This window comes from Xenia sp. Carnegie-2017, unplaced genomic scaffold, assembly GCF_021976095.1.
Source record: "Xenia sp. Carnegie-2017 unplaced genomic scaffold, XeniaSp_v1 HiC_scaffold_24, whole genome shotgun sequence".
Lineage (NCBI taxonomy): Eukaryota > Metazoa > Cnidaria > Anthozoa > Malacalcyonacea > Xeniidae > Xenia > Xenia sp. Carnegie-2017.
In genome coordinates, this window is record NW_025813487.1 from 16,711,576 (window position 1) to 16,729,521 (window position 17,946).

At 35.5% G+C, this 17,946-nt stretch overlaps 1 protein-coding gene and 1 long non-coding RNA gene across 4 annotated transcripts in view; one reads left to right on the top strand and one right to left on the bottom strand.

The window, feature by feature from the left end:
* On the top strand, window positions 1-2,246 carry LOC124450697. The gene is made up of 2 exons (XR_006950174.1): window positions 1-1,751; window positions 1,836-2,246. It is a non-coding gene; the product is annotated as an uncharacterized LOC124450697 (long non-coding RNA).
* Window positions 2,197-17,946, bottom strand: part of LOC124450689 (ectopic P granules protein 5 homolog) — a 27,092-nt gene continuing 11,342 nt past the window's right edge. For 2 of the 3 annotated variants that reach the window (XM_047001321.1, XM_047001318.1), the window contains exons 28-56: window positions 13,285-13,351; window positions 13,091-13,185; window positions 12,352-12,475; window positions 12,132-12,270; window positions 11,753-11,915; window positions 11,549-11,639; window positions 11,318-11,395; window positions 11,103-11,245; window positions 10,734-10,780; window positions 10,538-10,659; window positions 9,147-9,335; window positions 8,254-8,382; window positions 8,030-8,111; window positions 7,757-7,890; window positions 7,390-7,579; window positions 7,235-7,313; window positions 6,980-7,080; window positions 6,177-6,349; window positions 5,999-6,084; window positions 5,502-5,598; window positions 5,369-5,433; window positions 5,201-5,290; window positions 5,062-5,122; window positions 4,802-4,946; window positions 4,318-4,662; window positions 3,913-4,045; window positions 3,113-3,322; window positions 2,933-3,041; window positions 2,197-2,834 (exon numbers count right to left, since the gene is read on the bottom strand). In XM_047001321.1, coding sequence (XP_046857277.1) covers window positions 2,601-2,834; window positions 2,933-3,041; window positions 3,113-3,322; window positions 3,913-4,045; window positions 4,318-4,662; window positions 4,802-4,946; window positions 5,062-5,122; window positions 5,201-5,290; window positions 5,369-5,433; window positions 5,502-5,598; window positions 5,999-6,084; window positions 6,177-6,349; window positions 6,980-7,080; window positions 7,235-7,313; window positions 7,390-7,579; window positions 7,757-7,890; window positions 8,030-8,111; window positions 8,254-8,382; window positions 9,147-9,335; window positions 10,538-10,659; window positions 10,734-10,780; window positions 11,103-11,245; window positions 11,318-11,395; window positions 11,549-11,639; window positions 11,753-11,915; window positions 12,132-12,270; window positions 12,352-12,475; window positions 13,091-13,185; window positions 13,285-13,351 — 3,721 coding nt within the window. In that variant the 3' untranslated portion in view covers window positions 2,197-2,600. The remainder of the gene's footprint in view (window positions 2,835-2,932; window positions 3,042-3,112; window positions 3,323-3,912; window positions 4,046-4,317; window positions 4,663-4,801; window positions 4,947-5,061; window positions 5,123-5,200; window positions 5,291-5,368; window positions 5,434-5,501; window positions 5,599-5,998; window positions 6,085-6,176; window positions 6,350-6,979; window positions 7,081-7,234; window positions 7,314-7,389; window positions 7,580-7,756; window positions 7,891-8,029; window positions 8,112-8,253; window positions 8,383-9,146; window positions 9,336-10,537; window positions 10,660-10,733; window positions 10,781-11,102; window positions 11,246-11,317; window positions 11,396-11,548; window positions 11,640-11,752; window positions 11,916-12,131; window positions 12,271-12,351; window positions 12,476-13,090; window positions 13,186-13,284; window positions 13,352-17,946) is intronic. The other variant, XM_047001320.1, reaches the window with a different exon arrangement.

A 17,946-nucleotide genomic window follows, 5' to 3' on the forward strand; every position in this document is an offset into this window, starting at 1 on the left:
GAGAAGTTTAGTCACGTGCTCGAGAAGAAGTATCCTAGTCGCTGAGCCACTATCACAAAAACCTAAAACGCGTGACGATTTTATTCTCGTACTCTCGTTCACCATCGAAGTGTGAAATAAAAGTCGTCATCATCAACACTTTAGTGCGAGAAACGTACGAGTTTAAAGTAAGGAGGAAATCCAACTGTACCCTTTTCTGTTACATCTACAGGTCTGATACATTTTCGTCACAATTGCTGATACAAGAGTGCTACGGGAATTTCATTTAAAGTCACAGAAATTCAAATACAATGTTTGCAGTTTATTACAGGTGATCGAGAATGTACAGAGGAGGATGTCAAAGACATTTCAAGATAAAAGGGAAATTCTTGTGAATAAAGTTAAAGCATAAGATAAAACATATGTCTTCATCGTGTTGAAGGAGTCGCTTTGACAAAACCAAGCGACGCTTACTTCATTAAATAATCAATTTACATAACAGAGAACATGCAAATCTTGTTTACAAGACATACAGCAATATGTCAGAGTTGATGATAAACCACTATAGTGAAAAGCAATTTCAATGAAGTTGAACGTAAGGACGTTGACGAGTATTGTGATTTTCATCACACTATATACTGCATGTGTTGTGCTCTATGTAACTTATACAGATCAACAGATCCTCCTGAAAGGGGAAAGGAAAATTAATAATCGTACAACATTAATACGAAGGAAATGGAGTCATAGAAAACGTGCCACATTACAAGCAATGACAGATGATATGAAAGACAATATAATTCGCCACTTACAGAAACGGGTTAATTTTTTGCTTCGTGAGTTGAACAGCATTAAGAATAAATGTAATTTACAAGAGGAAAGAGACGACACGGTTCCAGGTAACGAAGACTTAGAGTCCAACACAAAGTTAAACAATGGACAAGTTATCGCTAAAGCTGATTTTCTCACATCCTACAGTCGACGAACGACGTTGCATATAATATGTTTTCGGCAGAAAAACTTTATCAAGTAAATTCTATCGCTCGTCCAAGTAAAGTTTTCACAAAAGAAAGTTTTCAGAGACAAGGAAAGCACGAACATCTATCACGTGCTTCAGATGAAGCGAAGATATTTGTTAAGAAATCTATGAAATTCACATCAAATGTCAATCTAACATTAAAAACGGGCTTGTTTCGTGAAAATGCAAACCTTGGTGTACAGTACGAGATTCATTTAGAAGCAAAGTCGGCAAACAGACGCGAAACCTATGGTGTAACACTTGCACAACCTTTATCCCCCTTTGTCCTACTTTCTCCACCTGTAAAACAAACCTCGATACATTAGTGAACATCATTGTACCACTACAAGGAAGGCTGGAGCGATTTGAAGAATATCTCCATCATTTCAAACGCGTTTGTCTGCAACGCAACGAAAACGTATACCTTACGGTGGTATATAGTGGTGAGAAAGGAGTTAAGAATGTGCTAAAATTGTTGAATAATTTACGAAAAGAAACGAGCTTTACAAACTTCAACCTATTGACGAAAAAAGAAAGTTTCAATCGTGGACAATTACTTCATGTAGCAGCAACTCAGTGGAAAGGTGATGAAAATGTGTTGATGTTTTTTGTGATGTAGATATCTCATTTGAACCGGATTTTCTCGAACGGTGTCGCATGTTTACAAAACCAGCGGGCTCAGTGTACTTTCCAATCGTGTTCAATTACTACAATCCATACTACGTACGACAGGAAACAGATAAATTATGGAAAATATGTAAGTTATCAAAAGGAATATTTATTAAGTCGTTAGTTTAAAACAAAGTCTGAAACTCACACAAATAGATGATATATATTTCAGCCAGAAAGACCGGATATTGGCGTATCCATGGGTACGGAATGGCGTGTCATCATCGTCAAGATTACTTTCGTGTTGGTGGCTTTGACCTCAATATCAGTGGATGGGGAACTGAAGACGTCAAATTGCATCAAAAATATGTCAGACAAGGCGAAATTCGTGTCATACGAGCACCGGACAGCGGTATCTTTCATCACTTCCATCACAAAGAGTGCAGTACCACGTTACCAAAGAAACAATATCGCAACTGCGAGTCTTCGCGACTCAACACAGAAGCATCAAAATACCAATATGGAAGAGAGGTTTTAAGACTTAAGAAAATGATGAAGAGTTTCGTGTAAGATATAGAGCATTAATACAGTGATTATCTTTGTTCAAATATTAAATGGATTGGATCAATTATCACTCCAGTAATATCCTGAAGTCAAGTTTTGAAATTTTTTATACGTCATTAAAATATATATTATATATTTGTTATATATGATGAGAGTACCATGCCCGCATGGCGCTCATTTACGTATGAATGTAGTGGGTCATTCTTGCTGTTAGACAATGTTTCGGCTCGCCAAAAATTTCAGTTCATCAAACTTTTCGGTTCGTCAAATTTTTTGGCCGGTCAATAATGTTTAGCACAATATGTAAGACGTGGCCAGCGAAAAACCCCAAGCAGAACCTTATTTTTATTAGAGTATAAGAACAAACGTAATATCATAATGACTTCCAACCTTCGTTAGTCTTCACGTGTATCCACGAAGATCCCCCGCTGTATCATTCCACAGCAAACCCAAGATAGGCCTTGTCTTTAAACAATTCTTTTGTAAGTTGCTTGAGAAAACGAGGTCCGTCCAAAAGGCAATTTTCTGGATTCACTATGAACTTACAAGCAAACTCAACATGTTCAACACAACTTACATAAGTTTTATTCGAGCGCAGCGACTCCAAATTACGGAACGCAGTTAGAGTTCTTTGTGTGGCGACCATCTCCGATAATATGCCAGGCTGCTAAGAAAATAGGCTTTAAAAATACTGTATTCAGAAGCAATAACGAACGTTGAATCTGCAAATTCCATATTAGAAATCCAGTAAAACAGTTTACTTACGTTTTTAAGAGAAACATTTTCAACAGAACTCGCCTTTATTCTTAGCTTACCAAATGATGTTACTTGAGCTGAGAGAAAAGTAGCTAAAGCCCGAGATAGAAAACGAAAACTACATAAAGAAAATAAAGCGTTTAATAACTTTTTCAGTCAGCAAATATTTCAAATCCTCATCATTCTTACCTTGGACTTAGTGGAGATTTTCTACCTAAACCAATTACCCCTAATAATCCAGTCGTAACCCTGTCTTCCCCCACATGAAGTATGTATGGCACAAGAAAGTCGACTTGTTGGGTAAGATCTCGCTGTTTATTTTCGCTGCTCATCAAACGAACAAGAAGCTCCAAAATTTTATGCCACAGTAAAACAATTTTACTTTCCATGTCCGCGTTACTAAATAAGAAAAAGATTATGACGATGATTTCGGACGTCTTTTTTAATTTACTTTCGATTTAAAGAATCTTTACATCATTTGATTTACATCTATAACCTACACATTTACATAATATATTAATCCTAACACGGTTTTCGAATATGCACATGAAAAACATGTGACTTGGACGAGATTTGAACTCGCACCTTCGGGATACTAGTCCGCCGCTCTACCTGTTGAGCTACAAAGCCCACAAGAATTGGAGACGAGTCAAATCTCTTTTAAACTGCGTATGGACGAGAGATTCTTGCCACTATAGCAGTTTACTGGATGGCACCGTGTTTCGACTTTATTCCAAAGCCATCATCAGAGTAAAAGAGATTTGACTCGTCTCCAATCCCCGTGGGCTTGTCTCCAATCCCCCGTGGGCTTGTAGCTCAATAGGTAGAGCAGCGGACTAGTATCCCGAAGGTGCGAGTTCAAGTCACATGTTTTTCATGTGCATATTCGAAAACCGTTTTAGGATTAATATATTATGTATATACTCTGATGATGGCTTTGGAATAAAGTCTACACATTTACTTTCAACAAAATCTTACGAAATTCTCACCTTGGCTTAATACTTGCTGTCCATTTAACTAAATCCTTTAACATTTCAAATTCCTCCACAGAACTTTGACACAGAGATAAACTTTGTACAGTGTACGTATACAGAGTAAGAACAGTTAAGTTGTTTATGCATTCTAAAGAAAAAGGTTTTACAAAAAATATTAACAATTACCTCATTCCATAATTTGAACAACAGTGATATGGTGATATAAGAATATATATTCATATAAGAATATATAGTCATATAAGAATATATAGTCATATATAAATATATAGTCATATAAGAATATATAGTCATATAAGAATATACAGTGATTTAAGAATAACAAGACCAATACACAATTATGTAGCAAAGAAAAACTATTCAAAACTATTCATTATGTGTTTCACCGTTGGTTCTAGTTACCTTGTACAAAAACACGTTGAGATAGCTGAGGAACAACAACTGATCTTAGCACATCACTCCAGGGTTCGATCAAACTTTCACGTGACTCGGTATACGTAATGTTATTACTAAAATGCGTTTCTATAGCAACCTCAACGAGTTGGACCATCAAGCTAACAGTTGTAAGTGAATGACAAGAGGCTATAATCACAGCCATGATTAAATCTGTTCGTTTAAGATCACGGATTTTCTCTTGTATCGCTTCCAACACCATATCAGTGAGTTTAGCTTTGGCTGGCAAGATGTTTAAAAAATTTAAAATCTCCATGTATTGACATACAATTGCTTGAATGTTGCTCACTGGATCTGAAATAAATTGTTTTTAACATGATGTGATTTGTTTATAGACAATCTCAACATATAATCATCTGATTATATTGTTTAATAACTATGGATAATATTATAATTAAATTTAAATGAAGTATTGTCACGTCATCTTACCAACCTGAAGGGCAGGCAACTAGAACAGAGTCCATTAGATGTTCAACTATTGGACAATATAAGGTTGGGGAAAAGTCTGGAATGCTAGAACATTTGGATAATATCTTGACAATGGAGTTGAAATAGTGTAGGCGCTTCTCAGGAATATCCTACCGACAAGAAATAGTAGAAATTGTGGTTGAATATAATCCCATTGCAATCTCAATAAAAATCAATGCTATATTCAAACTAATGTTAATTTGGTTTTAAAAATCAAATACATACAGCGTAAGTTTGTTGAGTAGTAACAGAGCAGGAAGAGAGCAAACAAACGTTTTCCAGCAATCTGGAGAAGGAAGATAAATGTATTTCAAATTGAGCAAACATCAATGAATCTAGAACAGATGAAGAAATGTGAATTTACCGAACTGTGTTCCACATCGTTGAAGAGAAATCGAGAATTTGACGAGAATCACAGTTGGCTACAAACCAATCTAAGACGCTGCGAAAAGTTCTACGCAAAAAAAAACAACAGAATTTCTACGTAAAGGAAAGTGACCGATGTTTGAGAAATAGATCAATGTTGAATTACATTCCATCCAGCGCATTCCAATCATATTTCGTGGCCTTCTCTATGAGATTGGCGATTCCGTTTTCCTGTAAGGTACAAGCGTGATTTTAGAGAAATAAAGCATTACAAACACGCGTCGTGAAAAAGATCCTACCTTGGTATTTATAAACGTTTTATCGTTGTTCAGTACAATCAAAATGTTGAAAAGATGGTTTTCAAACAACCTGAAAGAGGACGCTCTTTCCATTGACCTAAAAATACATCGTCGCTAGATATAGGAAATCCATTCAAACAAGCGAATGTAAAACAGACAAGAGATTCGAAGACAGTGCAAACTTTTATAAAGTTTTAAACAAACACTGCCTTTTCGAGCATTGCATGCACAGTTCACTCAGCCAACTGTTCGACTTTATAGTCATGACTACGACCAATTGGCCTTATTTCTACCACTTTCAGAGTGAAAAGCTCGCTTAGTCACAGGAGCCGAAATCGTCAACCGAAACGTTAACATGCGACGCTCTAGTGCTCAATAACTATATAGCGATGAATGAAAAGGAAGATTTTTGTCTCTTATCACAATACTGCCAAGTGTTTATTAAAATTATTGTGAATATATGTAACTCAAATGGAAAGATTCTGATGGAAACAAACCGATAATGCTCCAAAATATCTTCCCACGGGATCTTACAAACAATGTCCAACATAAAGCTTTGACTTTTCAAGTTTGATGAACAGATCTGTAAGAGAAAGAAACATTCCATTGAACGAAAATCGTTCTTTCTTTCTATAGGACGCTAACATTACGTAAGAACGATGAGCTATATATTACCTGTGACATTGATTCCATGTGAGTGACGTTTGGATGGAACAAAGCCCATTGCAAGTGCGAAAACTTTGCGTGATACACACGATAGAAATGAGAAGGAAGCGAAGGCATGGATGAAAGTGATGTGTAGAGTTCCCAAACCAAGGAAAGGATATTTGGTCTGCCATTGGATAGAACTAACAAAAAAGACAACATAGTTCTAATTTAAAGATAACATAGTTCTAATTTAAAGATAACATAGTTCTAATTAAAAGACAAGATAGTTCTAGTTAAAAGACAAGATAGTTCTAATTTAAAGATAACACATTTCTTATTTAAAGACAACATAGTTCTAATTTAAAGATAACATAGTTCTAATTTAAAGACAACATAGTTCTAATTAAAAGACAACATAGTTCTAATTTAAAGACAAGATAGTTCTAATTTAAAGACAACATAGTTCTAATTTAAAGATAACACATTTCTTATTTAAAGACAACACATTTCTTATTTAAAGACAACATAGTTCTAATTTAAAGATAACACATTTCTTATTTAAAGACAACATAGTTCTAATTAAAAGACAACATAGTTCTAATTTAAAGATAACACATTTCTTATTTAAAGACAACATAGTTCTAATTTGTTGTCGTTAAATTGGAAATCATCAAAAGTCTTATGTTAAATTATCATATTCATAATGAAAATTCGCTTGCCGCTAGGCAAACATCTCCCTCCACATTGATCGTTTAGATAAATCTACTCTAAAATCGCTTCATATCCATGCATGGTAGAGTACTTGAAAACTTCTTAACTTCTATACATACCAGGAAGAAAATCCCCAAAATATACAAGAACTTGGACATAGAGATCGACAAACTGCAAAGCTTCAGGTTCTTCCATCTCGCTCCACGGAAGCGAGAGCTTACTACACATTAATTTCAAATGAGTAAAATATTAATTTCAAGCCGTAACTTTTTCGTTCTCTCAACTGAATGGATTGTAACAAAGGACAACGATAAAAACTTCACAATTTGACTCATTAAAGATGATGAATAAAAAATCAAAAAAAGATGTAGTACTTGGCCTGTTTGTTGATATAGAAGGGAGAAATCCATGGAAAGAAGAAATCAGAGATGCTGTTCCATAAAAATTTTATCACTGAAAAGTAAATCGATCCGCAGTTCTTTTGTACCGTCGAACAACAAAACTTGAAAAACCATTATAAAAAAATTACCTTCAATATTTTGCTCGGAAAGCTGCATTTCGTATGCAGCAATACTCTGACGTGACGTATATTCATAAAGCGCGCTCAACGATCCAAGATACGGCTTCCAAAAGGTAAACAGTCCTTCGTTAGATCCAACGGGACAAGATTGCCGTTGATCGTTAAAATATTTTGTCAACCATGATATAGTCTCGATAACCTATGTAGAATGAAAGCACGCAGTTAGTATTGAAAGTTTGAAGTCAGTATACGGGTGGCGCTATGTTTAAAGTAATAAACCATATCATACGGATATATCACATTAAAAAAAGGTCTAAATCAAGTCTTATCAAGTTTTAAACCTTAATTTCATTTACCACCCCAACCCCCATCATACCTGTTCATTTCTTATAAGAAACGGGGGGTATGTATTTAATTTAAGTTCTCGTTTGCTCAAGTCTTCAACCAAAATCCTTGTCGTAATAAGAAATTCGTTCCAAGACTTCACGCAAAGACAGTGATTGGCAGATCCTTAAGAGATAAACAAGAAACACAGTAAGATGTGAGATGGTGATGAGATTATGTTACATACATTATTAAAGAGACCATACATGGTTCACATGGTTAAAGATTTAACAAAGATGGTAGTGTTTATATCATTAAAATTTACCGTGAATGAGCAAACTTAATGTTTCACCAAATAAGTCGGGAAATTGGTATTTGAGAAGAACGCTCGATTTCCTTAGGTAGTTCTATGGTAAAATATTGTCATTATTAGGAATAAAGAAAAAAGCATCGAGTCCCCTATTCTGTAGGACCTATACAATGTACACCATGGTACATCATAGGATCCCCATTCCCATGCAACCATATTACAGAGGATTCGTTTCTTACCTCTGACAACATGGTAATTTGGACAGGAGGCTCAAAGCCACAATCACACAGCGCAGTAAATAGAACTTTCATCATTGACATCCTCTTCGATAAAGTTGGTTTGGAGTTCAGCCATGTACGGAAGTTGAACTATTCGAGGATAAGATATTTATCCTTTAAGTAATGCCTTTTATCCCACAACATCTACTAGAAATTATCCATTAAGTAAAGCCTTTTATCCCACAACATCTACTAGAAATTATCCATTAAGTAAAGCCTTTTATCCCACAACATCTACTAGAAATTATCCATTAAGTAAAGCCTTTAATCCCATAACATCTACTAGAAATTATCCATTAAGTAATGCCTTTTATCCCACAACATCTACTAGAAATTATCCATTAAGTAAAGCCTTTTATCCCACAACATCTACTAGAAATTATCCATAAAGTAAAACCTTTTATCCCACATCTACTAGAAATTATCCATAAAGTAAAACCTTTTATCCCACAACATCTACTAGAAATTATCCATTAAGTAAAGCCTTTTATCCCACAACATCTACTAGAAATTATCCATTAAGTAAAGCCTTTTATCCCACAACATCTACTAGAAATTATCCAAAGCCATCGTCAGATAATCACATTATGAATTCTGACACAGTTATACGCACATGGAAAAACATGTCACTAAGACAAAAACAACTCGTCTACATTCAGTTTATAAGCGATTTAACTCGTCTCTAATCCCCGTTGGCTTAAAACCTTAACAGTAAGAGTAGCGGACTAGTATCCCAAATGTTCTAGGTTCTCAAATCTCGTGTAAGTCTTAGCCCCATGTTTGTTTATGTGCGTATGATCATGCAGGAATTCATAACATGATTCTACTTGAATTTATATTCGAGTTTTCCTCACCTTGGAGAGTAAAGAAAATTTCACTTCAACATGGAGATTTGTATGAATAATGTTTTCGTACATTTCAGTAAAATCTTCCAAGGCAGTGCTGGGTTGAAATATTGGCAATAAAATACCAACGATTTTGGGATGGGCCAAAATAGCCCGTAAAAGAACCTCCGTTTGTGTTGGATTGTCCATAATGAAAGTCTGAAAAAAATGAGTATTTCTTGCGTCAACCATAGAGAAGTGTATGTTATGTTGTCATCAACCATAGAGAAGTGTATGTTATATTGTCATCAACCATAGAGAAGTTTATGTTATACTGCCATCAACCATAGAGAAGTTTATGTTATACTGCCATCAACCATAGAGAAGTGTATGTTATACTGTCATCAACCATAGAGAAGTTTATGTTATACTGTCATCAACCATAGAGAAGTTTATGTTATACTGCCATCAACCATAGAGAAGTGTATGTTATACTGTCATCAACCATAGAGAAGTGTATGTTATACTGTCATCAACCATAGAGAAGTGTATGTTATATTGTCATCAACCATAGAGAAGTGTAAGTTACACTGTCATCAACTATAGAGAAGTTTATGTTATAGTGTCATGAACCATAGAGAAGTGTATGTTAAACTGTCATCAACCATAGAGAAGTGTATGTTCTACTGTCATGAACCATAGAGAAGTGTATGTTCTACTGTCATCAACCATAGAGAAGTGTATGTTCTACTGCCATCAACCATAGAGAAGTGTATGTTATACTGTCATCAACCATAGAGAAGTGTATGTTATACTGTCATCAACCATAGAGAAGTGCATGTTCTACTGTCATCAACCATAGAGAAGTGTATGTTATATTGTCATCAACCATAGAGAAGTGTATGTTATACTGTCATGAACCATAGTGAAGTGTATGTTATACTGTCATCAACCATAGAGAAGTGTGTGCTGCCCTATAATCAACCATAGAGAAGTGTATGCTGCCCTATAATCTACCATAGAGAAGTGTATGCTGCACTGTAATCAACCATAGAAAAGTGTATGCTGCACTGTAATCAAACATAGAAAAGTGTATGCTGCACTGTAATCAACCATAGAAAAGTGTATGCTGCACTGTAATCAACCATAGAAAAGTGTATGCTGCACTGTGATCAACCATAGAAAAGTGTATGCTGCACTGTAATCAACCATAGAAAAGTGTATGCTGCACTGTAATCAACCATAGAAAAGTGTATGCTGCACTGTAATCAACCATAGAAAAGTGTATGCTGCACTGTAATCAACCATAGAAAAGTGTATGCTGCACTGTGATCAACCATAGAGAAGTGTATGTTATCCTGTTCACTGATATGAAAAACTCTATATTTATATTCTTAGTAAAAGGGTAAAATGTAACAAACCTTTCCGAGCAGATCCACGCATGTTGAAAAGAATTGCATTGTGGAAGGAAACTCTCTCACCGTATCCGACATTGCATCAATAAACATATAAAAAGTACTGCAGCCAATTTCTTCAAACTTTTCTAATAAAAAAATAAACATATAATTGAGACATTCGGGTCGTGGTTATCGTGAAAATCTAAAAAAAAATACTAACGAGAAATTCCTGGATTCTGACAACTCTTCCACTGCCTCAGAAGCAATCTAAAATAGAAAATATCTCCCTTGACAAAGCCAAAAAATACAGACTGTGTTTTTACACGTATTTTTACATCACTAAAATTGCTTTACACGTAAAGAACATTGAACTAAATGTATAGCTGGAGTGCTACCTTTAGGTAAACATGCCTGAGCCCGCGTATTATCTAGCTGTCGTAATAATCTTTCCTTGGGGGCGGGCGTGCGAAAGATGTGGAAGAAATGGGAAAAGCTTCAAATCTTTGACAGTAGGTAGTCTTCTAGTCATATTCAATTCAATCGTAGAATAATTTTACGCGCATCAACAGATTCGTATGATTGTACTTACGTCAGTGTCTTCTCGACGCTCAAAGCACTCAAGCAAATATCATTGGGCATTTCATGAACTATCCTTTGAGTTAAACTTTGAAGCTCGTATCGATTTCGTTTCACGCGCTCGACTAATACTTCATTCGTTTTCTTTTCTTTGAACTGGTAAAAAAAGCAAGCATTGTTATTTTTGATGTTCAGTTGTCCTTTCGTATAAAATTACACAAAAATCACCGTGACGACAATATTGGCCGCTCCTTTGCAACCTTTCTTAGACGCTCCTTGCTTATTACATGGAATATTTACACGAAGCTACAAAACAAAAAATATATTTCCAATCATCAAACTATGAATGAGAAGTGAACAATAAAGAAGTAACTTTATCTTCATCAACATAAACAAGATGGAAAGACACCGATAAAACACTACGTTTAAACTGGGAGAAACACGTTGCATTATGGCTACCTGCGTCTCTACGTTTTCGTGCATATGCCTTAGACATTCAAGGTACTCGTGATCAAGAGATGAGTGTGTGGAAAGTTTAAACATGAACTTTCTATGAAAAGAAGAGCATAATTTAACCCGTATAACTTCCAGACATATGTATGCCAACAGTTCAATACAAGAAGCTAAAATTTACAGCTGAGAAAAGTCACTTCCAGCTAATACCGTGAATTGTCGATAAGAACATCAACATTCTTCTGTAACAACTCCAATGTTTTGTATTTATCCATAAGCATTGTGACATCGCATTCTTTTTGAGGAGTCGGTAATACTTTAAATACTGGAGGTTCTTTAACATCCTTTATGGCGTCGTGAGAAGCAACACGTTCTGTTTAGAAAAGGATATAAATCACGTTACAATACAGCAATAACATTACAATGCAACAAGTAAAATTAAGGAAAAGTTTAGGAATGGATGGGGACATTTGGGGTAAGAGCAGCGGCACGGCTAGGATAATATCACGAGTTCAATTAGTGTACTACATGTGTCCCAAAAGAGAGCTAGTCTTTACGAGGTATAAAAAAATGATGCATAAGTACATACCAGGTTTTTTAATCAAAGTTCTTTTTTGTTTCGCACATATATTTCTTTGCCTTTCCTTATAAAACTTTGACCAAAATCGAAGCGTAGAGTTAATCTGATAGTCAACGGCCCCATAATCAATACAGTCAAACCACAAACTCTATATGAATAAGAAATGAGTTTATGTTATCGACATTGTATCCATATACGTCTTGCGGATTCCTTGTAATCCATACATTACCTCATCATGCTCTAGGATCCTAGCCAAACGTTCACTGTCATAGATCGAAGGAAGACCTTGTATGAATAAAGTTGGATCGTGAAGACGAGGCTCGTCTAACCATAATGATAATGTTTGGAAAAGTCTAAAAATGAAATGGGTGTATCTCTTAAGTCTGGCCATTATTCAAGAAACATTTCCTTGTATTTCTCGTGCATTGAAGGAAGATTTCCTTTAAGATGTATACTATGTTTGCACCATTGAACAATAACGCATGGAACGCTGCCTGTAATAGAAAAGCCTAGTAATTTTTCGAAGCCAAATTTTACACCCAGACACGCGTGTGTAGTCAATCAATTTTCACTCCGCGAGAAAATCTCGAAACACTAAACACGCGTGTCTGGGTGTAATCTCGCGTGTCTTTGGCTTCAATTATTTGCTTCGGGTAGCGTTCCATGTATTTTAGTTCAATGGTTTGCACAGGTTTGTGCATGGCGAGGAGACCTATGGGAGAACTCGAGAGCTGATCAGTTGCACCTGCTGATGCGAACATAGCAATAGACCAATGAACGTACGCGTTTTATTTTATTTATTTCATAATGTCGTTTATTTCTCATCTATTACATTTGGAAATAACATTTAATCTATTCATCAAACTATAGCACGGACGTCTATAGAAGCCAAAAAACATAAAAGAGCCAAGCGCTATAGCCTTGCATGATGAAACAAACACGTTTAAATATTGTTATTGAAGACAAACCTCCCAAGTTTTTTATAAAGTACTTCTGTTCCGTTCTCTGAATTCACATTTTCTTTGTAATATTCAGATGTGCCAATGAGGCGAGCTTTGAGTTTCTAAACAAAAAAAAACAAGGAGATACAACGTACATATAGTTTCTATAAAGATTTTCATGTATAAGTACTTTGAAAAAATGCTGGAAAATCAAAGTTTACCTTTAAATACGTAATGTTAGCTGTGCTCTCAAAGAAACGTAAACCAAGACTGCCGGCTTCAGAGATACTATAATTCAAAAACAAATCAAATTCATTATTATTCACTTCAACAACGCAATAAAATATCTTTTATAAACTATACTGTGTATGATATAAATACTGCATATGTAAACAGCATGTTATTATACAACGGTGATTATATACTGAATGGACATTTTTCAGGACTGAAATTATCAATTTCATTGAGTCAATTCAATGCTACGCGCCTTCTTCCGAAAAGGCTCAAAGCACTTAATAAATATGCCAGGATTGTACCTATTTAGAAATGCTATGTGCAAACACAAACTGTATATATGAATAATGTTAAATAGATCATCGTAGATAAACATCACCAAGCGTCAATGATGCTTTGTCTTACATTATATATAACTATAAACAATTTTACTGCATTGAAGAAAGGGGGGGGAGGGGTGATGGATGAAATTTTTTCCCCGTTCATTCAGGAGGGGAGAGGGCTGTCTAAAGATAGCTAATAATAGAAAACTGAAAACAACATTACGCATATTCAAAGGAAGGTATATTTTTATTGATAATAATGAAATAATATATTTATACGTTTATAAATATACCACAAGATCGTACAAAATTGTGATGAGCGTGCAATAATAGCATGTCATATATTGCTGTAAAAAGGTATGATTTTGATATAGTGCTGTAAGAAGGTATGATTTTTTAATGTCTTCATGAAATGCCAGAGTTCTAGTTGGTTCACCAACGTTCTTTTTAACTGAGAGGTTTTTGAAAAACTCCACATGACCTGACTTGCTAGTTCCTTTCTAGTTCATAAACAATAGTTCACGAAAAACGTTTTTTGAAGCATGTAAATATAGACTTCCCGTTGTCAAATATTATAGAAATACCGCAAATTCCACGTTGCGTGGGTGAAATGTTTTTATATTATATTGATACAATTAAATGTGATAAATATAACTATTTGGATGAAGACATATTTAAATTACACACTATATACACAAAATATCTATGATAAGTCTCAAGGTGGATGTGAAGGAAGAGATGAAATGCTTAACGTTAAAGGATTTGAAGTGGACACGTCGGTACACATGGGGTGATTTGGACAAGGTTCGGATGGCGTGCTGGATTCAACAGGATACTGCGGCGGTTCACTCGATGGATTATCAGATACGGTCTGTCCTGTCGCACAAGCTTCATTGTAGGATGGTAAGGAGTATGCGTGAATAACATCATCATACTTTGGTGGATCATCGGGGTACGCTGGTGGATTTACGGTGTCGAATGCTGGCAATGTATGAGAGTTGATTGCGATATCTTGACGACGATTTTGTGATAAGGTAGTTTTAAGACGTAAGCAACAGCAACAAATCACCAATACCCAAACAAATATAATAATACATCCAACCATCCATGCCAGATAGTCACTGCCTCCTTTGCTATAATGATTCGAACTAGTGACGCAAACAATCAAACTAAAAAATACCAAACATTTAAAGATCGCCATTCTCTATCATCAGGAAATCAAAAAAACGACCTTTATAATCGAAGGACTTCCTCCACATAAGCATGAGCTGCATAAAAACGAAACTTTCGAGCGACCTTCCTTAAATTAAATGACGCTGTTCTTCATGCGATTACATAAAGAAATTATAATAAGTAAGGAATCTCCACAAAGAAATTTTTATGCATGAGCCATGGGTGGTAGAAATGTGAATAATTTCATCGCGAGATAATTTAAACAATTTTATCAACGAAAACAAGACGACCATCGTCCTACGCACGTTCGATGCATCGAAAATTATCACGAGATGTTCCTCGCACAACGAACAGTGCAACAGATGGTTTTGTTATGGAAGCACAAAACAAAACAAATGTTGGCATTGAAGCGTTTGCATGACGGATGACGATAAAAGAATTAATTGAGTTAATAATGATAAACAATTGATTGGACATTGTAAGGACAATATTCAAAAGTTTCTTACTGGTGAAATGCACCTAAGTTGACGACGTGGGTAAAGTGGACATTTGTAGTATAACAGGGTCTGACGGGGATACTTCGGTACACTCAGAATAGCTTGGCGGAGAAACGGTTAAGGTGTTAGTTTGGATTGAATGCGATGATTCATGTAGAGAAACCCACTTCATTGATTGATGTATCGTGAATGCTTCATACTGGGATGGTTGTGGATACATGTGACGAATGTCGTCATAATTTGGTGGATCATCAGGGTACAAACGAGGGTTATCCAGGCCATTACTTTGTGATAAACTTGACAGGTTAGTACGGTAACTTATTAAAATGGGATCAGTTTGTGTTTGTGTTCTTCTTCTTCTGAGGTTTAGCGATCGACGTTTCCTACATTGGTTAATGACATAAGTCAGACAACAACAGCTCGCTACGATTACAACAAACATAGCCAAAGATATTATTAAAACCAGGACTTCGTCATCGGGTTCGCATTTAACGCCAATAATTAAACTAAAAAATATCAACAATCCCAACAATTTCGCCATTGTTTTATTCTTTAAAATATCCTGTAGACTTTCTGCCTTCTTTCGTCAACGGAATTTTTCTTTGTGGTCAACATCTATATAGCCAACAATGATCTTCAAGCTATCGTTTCTTTCATCCAAATTCTTTGTAAGATGGAGTATTGTGTCTCGTCGTCCGTTTTTAAATGGAATGGTAACTCAGCAACCAAAAAATTTTCAATTGTCGATCAATGAACGTCAACTGCGATGTCAACTTGAAAATTATAAAAGCTTTGATTCAATATTGTGGCCACAGATTTGCCAGGCAAAAAGAGGATTTTCATTGCAAACATAATAGGCCAACATAAGACTCTTGAGAATATTGTTATGCATAATCGTGTCAGCGTTACCATAGCACAGAATACAAAAGTCTTTCACAGAATTTTAACAAAAATACATCAAAATATTTACATGAAACATGCCTCTAATGTGACTGCGAAGGTAGAGATGATACTTGAAGTAGTACAGGATTTGACGGGGAAACTTCGGAGTAACTTGGAGGAAGTAAGGATGGTGTTGTGGATTCAATGGGATCAGGCAATAATTCCTGTGGATTCACAATAGACGTGGGTTGTTCTTCTGTGTAAGCTTCATTATAAGAAGGTAATGTATACAAATGGAAAATATCCTCATAGTTTGGTGGATCCTCATAGTACGTTGTTTGATCCTCATAGTACGTTGGTGGATTATCAAGGTCATTCACTTGTGATGAAGTGTTATTGTTGTGGGTTGTTGGTGGAACTGTCGTTGAATTTAATGTTCTTCTCATCATTCTCGTTTCATTTCGTGTTATACTTCTATAATAAACTATACTACAAAAGCAACAGCAGAGTATTAAAGCAAAGACAGGGATAAATATATACAAGAAGAATAGAGATAATGATGGTCCATCGTCTGTCGCGCAATTGACGCAGATAAAGAAACCAAAAACGAGAAAACTTCTCAACAACGTAGCAGCCATCATCTGTATCTTTAAAAGATTGAGTTGACAAAACGATTTTTCACCTTCTTAGGAGTAATTACACGTGAAAATTTACCAACTTTAACCATCATTTATCATCTTTAACCATTTGTTTGAAAAAAACCAAGTGCTAAATGTCAAATAATTGCCACAAGTGATGTCGTTTGATATAAAAACATCAATGATTATGCAAATGATGAACAATTAATTATAAACATTTCTCCACTTGCGCGTTCCACGATGTTTTTGTCGCTGCGTCACGTTTTTCTCCACTTGCGCGTTCCACGATTTTTTTGTCGCTGCGTCACGTTTTTCTCCACTTGCGCGTTCCACGATGTTTTTGTCGCTGCGTCACGTTTTTCTCCACTTGCGCGTTCCACGATGTTTTTGTCGCTGCGTCACGTTTTGACGTTGGGAAGTTTTAATGAACCACAACAAGACAACAATCTTTGAGCAAACGAAGATTTAACAAAATTGGATTCAACACTACAGGGCAATGTTGATGTTCGCTTGATGATTCCTGGCCGTCTTTTCGCAGGAAGTATTGTCCATTAAAAATTGTTTCATCAAAAATGTTTCGTCAAAAATTGCCGCCATATTTATGATGCATGAATGTACAACAATGGATATCGTGAATGTACAACAATGGATATCGTGAATGTACAACAATGGATATCGTGAATGTACAACAATGGATATCGTGAATGTACAACAATGGATATCGTGAATGTACAACAATGGATATCGTGAATGTACAACAATGGAAATCGTGAATGTACAACAATGGATAGCGTGTGTGAATCTTAACATACATTCACGATAATCTACTGTTGTACAACAAACATGCTCAGAGCCGTCCAATGAACGTTGATTGGGGGACTGTTTATTCATATATTCAGTTGTGCCCAACTGATTTCTTTAAAAAGTGAATTGCTTAATTCCTTAAGAAAATTTGTTTTAAAAGAAATCAGTAGGACACAACTGAATACATGAATGAAATACCCCCTTCCTCAATTAACGCTATAGGAATGTTCTGTAGCATGCATCAAAACTTTGAAATGAAAACACTTCAAAGCGTTTTAAAAATGCAGAAAAAATGCCCGTAAAAGATTTTTAATGCAATTTCCGCTGTTTAA